The sequence below is a fragment of the Epinephelus moara genome, chromosome 10 (genome assembly GCF_006386435.1).
Source record: "Epinephelus moara isolate mb chromosome 10, YSFRI_EMoa_1.0, whole genome shotgun sequence".
Lineage (NCBI taxonomy): Eukaryota > Metazoa > Chordata > Actinopteri > Perciformes > Serranidae > Epinephelus > Epinephelus moara.
This window is the reverse complement of record NC_065515.1, coordinates 33,516,757-33,529,207: the sequence shown is the minus strand read 5'-3', so window position 1 is coordinate 33,529,207 and position 12,451 is coordinate 33,516,757. Positions and strand designations below refer to the sequence as shown.

Genomic DNA, 12,451 nt, shown 5'->3' with positions numbered 1-12,451 from the left:
TGTCGTATGCTGTAAAGCCCTGTGAGGCAAATTGTGATTTGTGATATTGGGCTTTATAAATAAAATTGAATTAAATTGTTGTTTGTGTGTACGTGCCAAATAGCAGTGCGGAGTATCAAGCCTTCTTGGAGTCTCTTGCCGGTGTCCTGCAAAGGGTGCCGGCTGGGGACTCCATAATTCTCCTGGGGGACTTCAACGCTCACATGGGCAATGACGGAGAAACCCGGAGGGGGTTAATTGGGAGGAACAGCCTGCCTGATCTGAACCCGAGTGGTGTTTTGTTATTGGACTTCTGTGCGAGTCATGGACTGGCCATAACGAACACCATGTTCGAGCACAGGGAGGTTCATAAGTGTACCTGGCACCAGAACACCCTAGGCCAAAGATCAATGATTGACCTTGTGGTTGTATCATCAGATCTGTGGCCGTGTGTCTTATACACTCGGGTGAAGAGAGGAGCAGAGCTGTCAACTGATCACCACCTGGTGGTGAGTTGGATCAGATGTTGGGGGAGGCTGACAGACAGAAAGGGGTCAGTTGAGGTGGTTCAGGCATCTGACCAGGATGCCTCCTGGGCGCCTCGTGCTGGATGTGTCCCGGGCACGTCCCACTGGTAGGAGGCCCTGGGGTAGGCCCAGAACACGCTGGAGGGATTACATATCTCGTCTGGCCTGGGAATGCCTGGGGTGCTTTGCTCGGCCTTAGAGGTGTTTGTCCACAGGTAAAAGAAATAGACAGACTCTCTAAATCATCTGGCTAGAGGCTGGCTATGCTGCAAAATACATTTTGGTCTTAAGGGCTTTGAATGAGGAAGCAAATCTGTGCTGTAGGGATAGATTTCTATTATTTTGCTAGTCAGTGTGCTGCGCAGTGTGAGCCTGGGGATGTTTTGGTCCCCAGATTTTGCTGTGGAGTGAGTGTTCTTTTTTTTAAAGATATATTTTTTTTGGCCATTTTGCCTTTAATGGACTGGACAGGTAAGCTTGAAGGGGGGGGGGGAGAGGGGGGATGACATGCAGCAAAGGGCCACAGGCTGGATTCGAATCCGGGCCGCTGCAGCAACAGCCTTGTACATGGGGCGCCTGCTCTACCACTAAGCGAGAAACTTTCCACACTAAGGCTCCGAGGTAGCATTATCTTGTCTGCTTGGAAGTGGTGAATTTACAGCTCACAGATACTTAATACGACACAGTCTTTGGTTTTTGTTTGATATTTAGTTTAAAAAATGTTGTGGCACATTTCCGATCCCTCATTAGCGCTGTTAGTTTGTTTACTACATTACATGAATACTGCACTGTCACACTGAAGCCCGTTCAAACTCTTTAACTTTATATGGAAAAAAACAAAACAAATCACTGAATATTCATATTAAACTTCCCAATTTGATTCAACTGACATCATTTTTAGTGGGGTACAGCCCTAATTTTGTTTAAGTGTGAAACTAACAAGCTGATGAGAATTGAGCTAACATTAAGGGATTTAATACTTGTCACAACCACTTAATTCTTCAAACATCATTCATCTTTGTGCAACACTTACCCTGCATGTCTGAGTCCAGGCTACCCTGGCTGGAGACGACACTCTGAACTCGGCTCGGCCTGAGTTTGCCACAGCCTGAGGAAAGACCATTCGACATTTCAGTCAGGAGATTCAGAGTCGGCGGAATGACAGTATTAAATCACAAACAAAAGATGAGCTCTGCCTGATTACACACCCTCAGAGCCTGACTGGTTCATGTACAAATCTGTCAGTGCTGAGTGTCATCTGCTACATTGGAGAGGAGGAAACAACCTAGAGGCAGACATGTGATAAAGGTTCAAGCTCAACCTGACCTGGTTGCTGTGTTGGCATCCACCGCTATTTGCCATCAGCACTCTTTGCTAAACAAACAGTTCCATATACACTGAATAGATGTTGGCCACAGAATAGATAAGGTGTGAAGGGGGATTTGGGGACAATTATAACTACCTGGAAATATTTTCCCCCATTGGAACTGTTAATGCTAATTTAATATTTAGCTACTGTTTAAAGTTAAGTATCTTCCTCTAACAGTAAAAGGTTTTTCCCAAATATCTTGTATTAAAGGTGAAATCCTGTGGCGGTAAGGTCTCCATCAGAAAACTTGAGAAAATTTAATTATTTGAAATGAGTTATATGTGAAATACTTTAATTTCTCCTTCCTGTCAAGAAAAATATAAAAGAAGGAAAGCACATGACGTCAGTGACAGCATTCGAGGAACAGGGCGAGCAAGTAACACTTCAACCCATCATATCTTTGTTGTTTCACCTTTAACTGAAAAAAATAAAAAAAAATAAAAAAATACTTCCACTGGATTAAAAAGCACACATTACATGGTGTTGACTGATGTATTTATCTTAATATATGTGTTTGTTTTCCTTGTTAGTGGTCTCCAAACAGATCGTGACTCTGTCCAGCAGCTGCATCTCAAGCTCCTGTTTGCTCCAAGATAGCTTAAGTTACATCATGATACATAGGCAAATGGTATGACCTGTTATCACTGACCAGATTGCAATCATAACCAGTTCAGTTCTTAATGACATCTTAATATTATTCTGGCTGGACTTAATGATATGGTCTGTCACTTTGGTAAATATCTGCTAAATATCATATGCCTCTATCATTATGTTGTAAGCCCCTATACACTCTAAACCAGAGGTCTTCAACAGGAGATCCGCGACCCCTAGGGGGTCCGCGGAGGTGCTGCAGATGGGGTCATGACATTTTTGGTTGATTAGATAATTTTTTATATTTTTTAATTTTTTTTCCCCCATTCGTTTTCCACAAATTATAATGTCTTTAAATACACATTAACATTAATCCAACATATTGTAGCAAATGGATAAATGGAGGCAGAAGATGTTATCTTTCAGTCAGAAATGCAAACATTCAGCGACACACAGGAGATCTCTCAAACTGGGCACCGCTTCGCTCACAGCACGAGACTAGCCTTGACCTGTCCCTCCAAGCCTCCTGCACACAAAGAGGAGGACCCACCCCTCACGCTGCTGTGCCAATCACATGGCCGCATGTTACATGCTGGCTCTGTCAGGTTCCCCATGATTGGCCAAGAGCCTATTCAGTCCCCAGCTGGCTAAGATCCCAGACACAAGGATACACGCTGCAGTATTATTTGAAAAGAACATACCTTTGTAAAAAAATAAAAAATAAAACAAATAAATGAAGAAATGACATTTACTTCAACCACGAAACCTTGTGCAATAATTTTTGCAAGATATTCCTGGCTAAAACACTGCAGCTCCTATCCACAACAGTCAACTACTGACACTAGTATATTATTATGCCAAGCGCATGGACATTGTTATGAGCGAAAATGGATCGATTTGTAACTCGACCAAAAACTCCACCAGCACAAGAGAGATACCCTCCACCTCAGACACCACTGGTGAAAATGCAAGTGGCGAGGCGGCACCTGCTGCCGATGTAGCAGCTGATAAGGGTAAGCGCAAACGAGAGAAGATCCAAAAATATACAGATAATTATCTGAAGTTTGGATTTACCTTCAAAGAGACAGATGGCATTAAATTACCAATGTGTGTCATTTGCTCTACTGTGCTGTCAAATGAATCAATGAAGCCATAAAGCTGCAGCGTCACTTGGAGACAACCCACAGCCACTTAAAAGACAAACCTGTTGAATACTTCCAAACTAGTCTCAAATCCCTCCAAGGTCAACAGATATTGATGAGAAAATCAGCCAAAGTTGGTGAGCTAGCTTTGAAATGCTCTTATCAAGTTGCTCTCCGGATTGCCCAGAAGAAACAGCCATACACACTTGAAGAGGATTTAATATTGACTTCGGCAATTGACATGTGTAAAACAATGTATGGGAATGATATTGACATTAATAAACTGAAAACTATTCCGTTGTCGGACACAACCATCGCTCGCCGTATTGACGAGAAGGCATCTGATGTGAGGGTGCAACTGATAGAGAAGCTGAGGCTGACAGATGCATTTGTATTACAATTGAATAAATCAATAGATGTGTCAAAGGACACCCAGCTTCTGGCGTTTGTGCACTTTGTTGATCAAAATTAAATGCAGGAGGAATTTTTGTGTCGTAAGCGGCTTCCTGAACGCACAGCTAGTTCTGAAATCTTCAAAGTGATTGACGTTTTTTTTCAGAGAAAATGACATTTCATGGGCAAAATGTATTACGCTGTGCACCAACGGTGCAAGAGCCCTGGCTGGTTTAAAAAGTGGACTAATTGCGCTTGTAAAGGACGTGGCTCCGCAAGTGATTTGTTGCCAAGGACATGAGTGCTGAATTGTCAAATGTCATGGACTCAGTCGTGAAAGTTGTCAATGTAGTCAAGAAGAGTGCTTTACAAACACGTCTCTTCTCTAACACACTGCGCTACCGTACCATTCTGAGGTTCGATGGCTTTCACGTGGAACAGTGTTGTCACGTGTGTTGGAATTACGCACGTCTATTCGGGAGTTTTTTCTTCTCCAAAAGTGCACAGAGCTGGCTACACTTTTCAGTGACAATATCTGGGTCACCAAACTTGCATATCTTACTGACATTTTCACTTAGCAAAACAAACTTAACAGTTCTATGCAAGGTCGCAATACACATGCCATTCAGCTGTACGACAGAATGGAAGGCTTTCTCAAAAAAATCCGAAGATGGAGGGAGCGCGTCGGGGAGAGAATATTTTCCATATTTCCATCAGTGGATGAGCTGGGAGATTCTGCTGTGCTCTACCCTCCCGTAACACAAGCAATTCTTGCGCACTTGGAAGCGCTTGAGGGTCAATTTATAGGAACTACTTTTCTGAGGCTGACTCCTGGCGCAGGGACAAGACATGGATACCAATGTTCCCTCTAATTTTGAAAACTCCTGAGCAGACATTCAACTCCTCTGATCACCTACTTGAGCGGCTGTGGGCGACATCTGGCGCGTACACACTACATCCACATAGCGGTGCCATGGCATCACCTCTCCAACCCCAAATATCATTACAAGTGAATATTACTATAAAGATTAATAATAAGATTATTTTAACAACATGAACTACTGAATATCTAGGTCAGTTACAATTAACAATAACAAAACATTGTTTTGGCAAAATAGATTTTGCATTTATTGCCATAATGTGAGCAATTAAGAGGAAATGTGCTCCATAAAAGTCACTTGGAGACAATACACAAACATTTAAGAGTGATGGCAACACAAAGACTCTCTTTGGAATACAAAATAAGTAACACTCTTTAATAGTAATTGCCAACTACTTTAGGCCTCTAAACTGCAACAAATATAATATGCTAGATCAAAAACTAAATGTAAACTTAAATTGCAGTTGTACTACTACAGACAGTGCCACTGTACTGGATGAAAACATTTTCCTGGCAAAAAATATTAGTAGCCAGGCAGTGCAATGAGTGCATGTAAACATACATTGTAAACAAAAATTGTAGCAGAGCTACTACTACAGACAGTGCTGTACTGGATGAAGTTTTTACTGGCAAAAACATATTGCTGGACTGGCCAGGTAGTGCAGAAAAATATCAGAATACGTTTATGTTCTAAGTGTTTGTGCATACATATTCTGTGTGTGTGTGTGTGTGTGTGTGTGTGTGTGTGTGTGTGTGTGTGTGTGTGTGTGTGTGTGTAAACTCGCCTTGTACTTCTGGGGTCCGTTTCACAAAGCTGGTTTAGTGAAAACTCAAAGTCTGTTAACCCTGAAATGAGGGAAACTCTGAGTTTTCCATTTCAAAAAGGGAGGTAACTCAAACCAGAGAAAGAGGGGTAACTCTAGCCTGTTTCAGAGAGAGAGGTAACTTAAGCTCTCGGTCAGTTACCATAGTAACAGACTCTATGAACCTAACCTGGTCAGGACCAGGTTTTTCTCAATAAACGTCGAGTTTCTCTCTGTCTCCGCCCTCTTTCAGAGCCACACACCATTTGACTTCCTCATTCATTAAGTCAGCAGGTGAGTTTTGGCGGAGCCTACTGACTCTGATTTTTTAAAATGACAGACTGTCATTTTAAAAAATCAGAGTCAGCATATTAGAAGTCCATTAGGCACAGTAGGTGGCGACTTTTTTCACTAACATGGCATGTCCTTTTGATAACGATCCCGTGGATGAAGGTGCAGCATTACTGCGCAGGGAATTAAATATTCGTCGGGAGATGGTTATCAGACCGCGCATAGATGTTCTAGCATTTCCACACAATTATCTTTTTGAGCGGTACCGTTTCACATCACAGTCCATCGTCTACATACACAACCTAATCCGTCCTTACATTTGCAACATTACCAATCGTAGTCATGCTCTCACATCCCAGCAGATATTGTGTGTTGCGCTGCGTTTCTTTGCAAATGGAAGTTTTTTGTACAATGTCAAAGATGCTGAGCACTTGAGTAAGGCAACTGTATGCAGGGCGGTCAGAAAAGTGTGCTCGTTTTACGGGCATCTGCCTTCTTTCTGTTGGCTGAGTAGAAGTCTGTGTTAGTTTAAATAGGCTTAATTATTTAACAGAACATAATATAGATGAGAAGACATTTATGTGTGTGAAAACAGCATTATGTTGGGGATAAAACAACTGCACAGCCAAACAGCCACTTAATATTTACTTTACAATGTAAAACATGATCAAAATGAGGTACCCCCATGAGATTATGCCGAGGTCTTACCTGTTTGAACAATGTTTTTATATTTCATCCTAAACTGCTGCCAAGTGCGCTTCTCCCCCGCACGATTGCACTTAAATTAAATAAATTAATAGGCTACCATTCAAGCAGTTTTCCCCTGTAATATTATTGTGATTGCAAAGGACTACATTTAAACTTTGCATTGACCAGAGCAGCAATGTTGCCGTATGAGCGTATTAAGATTTCTAATTCTAATGGGGTGAAAAATGCAGCCCTCCTCTTCCCCGTTGCCATGGTGACTCGTCGAATCGGGGCTCCATTGATGCTGGCTTTTTATAGTCGTGGTGCACGCGCTTAACTCCAGGTGAAACTACTCCGAGTTGATTAAACTGATTCAAATCAGCTGTTCTGGAACCGGAAACTCAGAGTTTCCTATCTCAGAGTAGATCAACGGACCCCTGCTTCACGTCTTGCAAAGAACTCCATTCTCGCTTGAAAAAGAAAAAATATCGCCGAGTTTCACCGGTAGCGTTCACACGTCTGTTTGTATGTACTCCGACAGCCACTTCACCTTAAACGACACACGTTTTTTCTTAAGATTTCGGACGAAATAGCCCACACATTTAGCCATAGCTACGATGCTATAGCTAACGGCTAACAACAAATACGACAGCAGCAAATACCCAACATAATGCCATTGATTGGCTGTCAAGCTAAACAACCGTTGCAGGTATTGGCTGGGCAGCACCTGGTGGGCATGTTTTTTTAATCATCACTGACTGACAGTTCACTGTCATCTGTCACTCATTGCACAGACAAACGCCCACAGTGGAGTAACATTACGTATTTACTGTTCAAGTCATAGGACAGCGCATATGAGAAAAAAATAAAAATAAAAACTGGTCGGGGATATTTGAGCGCGCAACTTTTTTGTCATCTGCGGAAAGAGGTGGGGAGCAGTGCGCAATTGCGCAGTAAAACAGCTTTTAGAGGGAACAGTGATGGACACAGTCTCCATTCAGAAACAACGCAGCAGATGACGCACGCCTGACAGTGACGGAGGAGGATCAGCTCATCGAACTATCCACTGACAGTATGTTCAAAAACATATATGAAACTAAACCACTCACCTCCTTCTGGATCTCTTGCCAGAGGGACTTTCCACAGTTGGCAGCAAAAGCTATGATGACCCTTTTGCCCTTTGCAACAACATATCTTTGCGAAAGTGGATTTTCCTCACTCATCTACCTGGCAGTAGCACTAATAGGCCATCACTCACTTTTGTTTCCACAGTTATGTTTAAAATAGAAACGTCAATTTGAATAGCTTGCATGCTTGATTATCGTGCTATTGACAGACAGTGTTGATATTGGCATTGGTATCAGTTGACAAGATATGTTTATAAATGGCAGTGGCAAGGCCACCCTACTCACTGTACCTTGTACATGTTTAAAATAAAAACATGAATATATGAACCTGTGTATTATTTGAATAGCTTAGTATTAGATGCACAATAACAAGGTGCGTTTATACATGGTACTAGGCCCAGTTTAATATAAAACACAATTTAATATAAAATATATACAGTAGGGGGTCCCTGCTCCAACCCTCCATCAGTTTGGGGGTCCTTGGCCTGAAAAATATTGAAGACCTCTGCTCTAAACCACTAAAATTTGAATAGGCCCCTTACCAAAATTAAATATTTATCACAGATTTATGACTAGAAAATTTGACACACAGTATTTAATAATTAATAATTACTGTCTGCCATTACTGTCTAGCACACAAGTCAGCGATCAAGCTTGAGAGGCTGTAGTATTTGCTGTCACTCACCAACAATACAGCTCTCTGTCTGTTTCTTTACATCTTCACCAGAATTATTACTTACTAACATTAACAGTTCATATAATGTAGGGTGTCTCAACAGAGGAATTGCTGGCTAATGGTAGCTAAACAGCTTAACAAGTGCAAATGCTAGCTTGATTTACTCCTAAACACAGTAAGAGCACTGGCAAGTGATGAAGGTCCACATTTATAACAATGTGGTGATTAGCGCCACCTCCTGACAATAACAGAAAACATTTTCCAACATTAGTCCTCCTGAATATTATTACATAGCATTAACAGTTCAAAGTTTGGTTAGTCACTGAAAATCAAATGAAGTCGCCGCTAACAGCAGATAGCATTTAGCTATCATGGAGCTAAGGAGCTTGAGATGCGGCTGCTGAACAGAGTCATGATCTGTTTAGAGACCAATTACAAGAAAAACAAACGCACATATTTAGATAAAAGACAACAGTAAGCATCACATCCTGTGTTTTAGAATTTTTGTGAAACGATTTTTCAGTCCAAGGTGAAACAACAAAGATATGATGGGTTATAGGCTTACAGATATAAAGCCGTGTGAGTCATTGGCCTCTAGTTTCGCATACCGGGCGAGGCGGAGGCGCAGCGCACCTGCACTTCGCCAACTGGATGTGGCCAGGCGGATTTTGCAAGTTTGGCACACTGTGCGCTCCTCTTTTCTACCTCCGTCCCTCCTACCTGCGCAAGTCAGAAAGAGGGAGGAGAGAAGGCGTGGAGTGGGTTTTACACACATCACACCAATCAAATGAGCCCCTCTCCTTGCCCTTAAATGCGCCGCGCGAAGGCATAATGAGAGTTTACTCAATTCGCCATGGCAGAAGAGAGCAGCAGCGTCAGACAGCCAAACTTCTCCCAGGAGGAAACTGATGTTTTGGTTCGGGAGGTCCAAGCTCACAGTGTCCGAATATACAGAACTGCGAGCAGACCTCCACGGGCTGATGATGCAAAGGTAGCCTGGGAGGAGGTCACCACAATTGTAAATCAATGTTGCGTTTCTCTCGTGCGCGCAACTCTGTTTCTTTTCTTTTGACTTTTCTAAGATGACAGATGCTGAATATATACTCCCTATCTGATGCTGTGGCTGTTTGTGGTTGGCTGAGAGGGATGTGAACTCATTAGCAGTGCCAATCCCCTTTGATTTGACATCAGATGTGACGGGACAGTCGATATAGAGATACATTTATGTGCTGATTGCAGATAGTTGTATTGAATAGTGGTTTTTGTGGCTATTTATTGCATTGTTAATGTGCCTGACATTCTGGAAACCTGCCTGTGAGGTTTTGGTGACGTGTGCGCACTGTCCGCCGGTCAGCCAAACTTCCACTTACACCGGCTGCGCTCCGCCTGCGCTGACAGTAGACCTAGTTTCAGCTGGCGAGCTTTTAGGGCACCTTCGGCAAAGCCTTTTGGCACGAAACTGTCACTGCGCCAAGCTGGATCTGTCGACACCTCCCCCTACTGAGCCGCCACACCCATCTCAGCGCACCTCGGTCTGCCAAACTACCAAACTGAGCGTGCCTCGGGTTGCGCCGCTCGAAACTAGCTCTGCGCGGGGTTCGCCACCCTGCACCACCCTGTGCTGCACCGGGAAACTAGAGCCCATGGTCTTAATTTAACTCTCCCCTAAAAACGGAATTCTATCAAAAAGCACGATCTGATTTTATCTGAGCTGTCTATTTTATTGCTATCTTATTAATTTTAATTATTGTTTATTATCTTGATGTGACTTCTAGCCTTTTTGTATTTCTTTTATTATAGAGACATTTTAGTTTTTCACAATTTTGTTTTCCACTCTCCTTGTGTTTTAAATGTGTTTAGTTTTATTATAAAGCACTTTGTAATAGAGGTCGACCGATACGGCCTTTAGGCCGATTATGCCGATGCCAATATTGAGAGAGAGCAGGGTGGCCGATGGCCGATATTACTTTTTTCTCCCCCATCTTATAAAATACAATATTTTGTCGTTACAGGTCTCCTGTCCCTCGCCTCAAGCCCAGGCTTCACCTGCTCTCTGCCTCCTGAATTGTGCTTTTGGATCTAGGACTGAATATGATAACAAATGACACAATACTGTTTAACCTAAATGTTAACATTTATTTATAGAGAGCAGAGGAGGATTGTAAAGGTGCAACCATGTAGAGAAAGAAATGACATGCCGTCGTGTAATCAATATAAGTCATCATGTTATAAGGTGAAACGTTTCACCGTGTAACACTATAAATAGTATGTCCTACTATTAAATGGAGAAACTTCTGTCCCTCCGTCCGTCTGTCTGTCTGTCATCATCTGTTTTCCTCCTCACTGCTTTGACTTACTTCTCTGAACTTGCACATAGGCTTTCATCTTGGTCATGTGCAGACTCTCTGAACTTGCACATAGGCTTTCATCTTGGTCATGTGCAGACAGCCACGATGCCGTTTTTGCAGTTTTCCCACATTTCTACTGTTCATATCGGCGTTTTTTTGTCCACTACCCATTCATACTGTGAGCACCATTAGCAGCGCGAGCTGCACATGCGCAGGTCATGTGCAGACAGCCACGATGCCGTTTTTGCATTTTTCCCATATTTCTACTGTTTATATTCGCGTTTTTGTCCACTACCCATTCATACTGCGAGCACCATTAGCAGCGCGAGCTGCGCATGCACGGAGACCACTTCAAAAACACCTGCGCTGGGACCACAGTTTGGCTGGGAAGCCTTTATCTTCAACACTTGCGGATCGAAACCTATATGTGTGTACCTGTGTGCCCGCGCACGGCCCTGCGCACGCGCGTGCCTCCATGCTGTCAGCCAAAACTATGGTCCATGTATTTTGCCATAAAACATGTTTCTAAATACAGTGTGCATTGTTTGTCTTACATTAATATTTATTACACAGTGCTCTGATTTTGCATCTCCTCTAATATACTGTTTTTGATTTCTTATTCCTCTATACATAACACATCCCCGGGTATGGACTAGTTTTTATGTTATTATATGAAGGGTCTGTTACTCAAAATAATATAACTTTAGTTTATGAAGAGATAAGACGGAGCCCTCTCCTCTCCTCTTATATGCTTTACTCACAAGTGTGTGAATTGACCTGGATATGAAGCGTCGCTAGTTGCATATAGGGGAAACACTGTTCTGTTTTAGAATACACAGTATTTTTCCAAATTAGGGTTAGTGTATTTTAATATTCAGAATTTCACTTCGACAAGCTCTCTCTTTTTTGACCATACACCTGTTTGCATCTCTGAGAATAAAGTCGCTCTGTGTATCATCAGTCTAACAGTTGTGTGTCAAAATGAATGAGGGCTGTGCAATATTAGACAAAACTGACAATGTGACGATTTTGTATACTGCAATATGTATTGCAATATACAGTGTACTACAAAAACTTGAATAGCTCTATTTGGAAAGAAATCATCATTTGGGATTTGGAAAGGCTGTATTTGCATGAAATATACATTTTACGATCAAACTGTCATGGAAATTGAGAACTTCACAACCTAAAGTATTAACCAGCAAAATAAGTATGGCATATTGCCTTTGACTAATATTATATTGATATGATGAACTTATACTGAGAGTCTCACAATGTGACTATTGCACAAGAACACATTGCGATGGTGATGCTCTAATGATATTGTGCAGCCCTAAACTGAATTGAATTCTATGGTTCATCATAGAAAAATAACCAGTTTTCGGATTTGATTTATGACCCCTGGACCATTTTTGCACTGCATAGGAGTGACCCCCATCAAGTTGTTGGAAGTAACTAAGTAACTTCTACTTTAAGTACATTTTAAACGAACTACTTTTTACTTTTACTTGAGTAGATTTTTAGATGGGTAGCTTTACTTGTATTACTTGTCTATAGTACTTTACTATAGACCAATATCTAATCTTCCCTTTATGTCAAAGATCCTTGAGAAAGTAGTCGCAGACCAGCTGTGTGATT

General features: G+C 42.0%; 1 protein-coding gene across 7 annotated transcripts in view; it reads right to left on the bottom strand.

The window, feature by feature from the left end:
- Nucleotides 1–12,451, bottom strand: part of szt2 (SZT2 subunit of KICSTOR complex) — a 442,490-nt gene that overhangs the window by 288,885 nt on the left and 141,154 nt on the right. For all 7 annotated transcript variants that reach the window (XM_050055637.1, XM_050055638.1, XM_050055644.1 and 4 more), the window contains exon 39: nucleotides 1,540–1,614. In XM_050055637.1, the coding sequence (XP_049911594.1) occupies nucleotides 1,540–1,614 (75 nt within the window). The remainder of the gene's footprint in view (nucleotides 1–1,539; nucleotides 1,615–12,451) is intronic.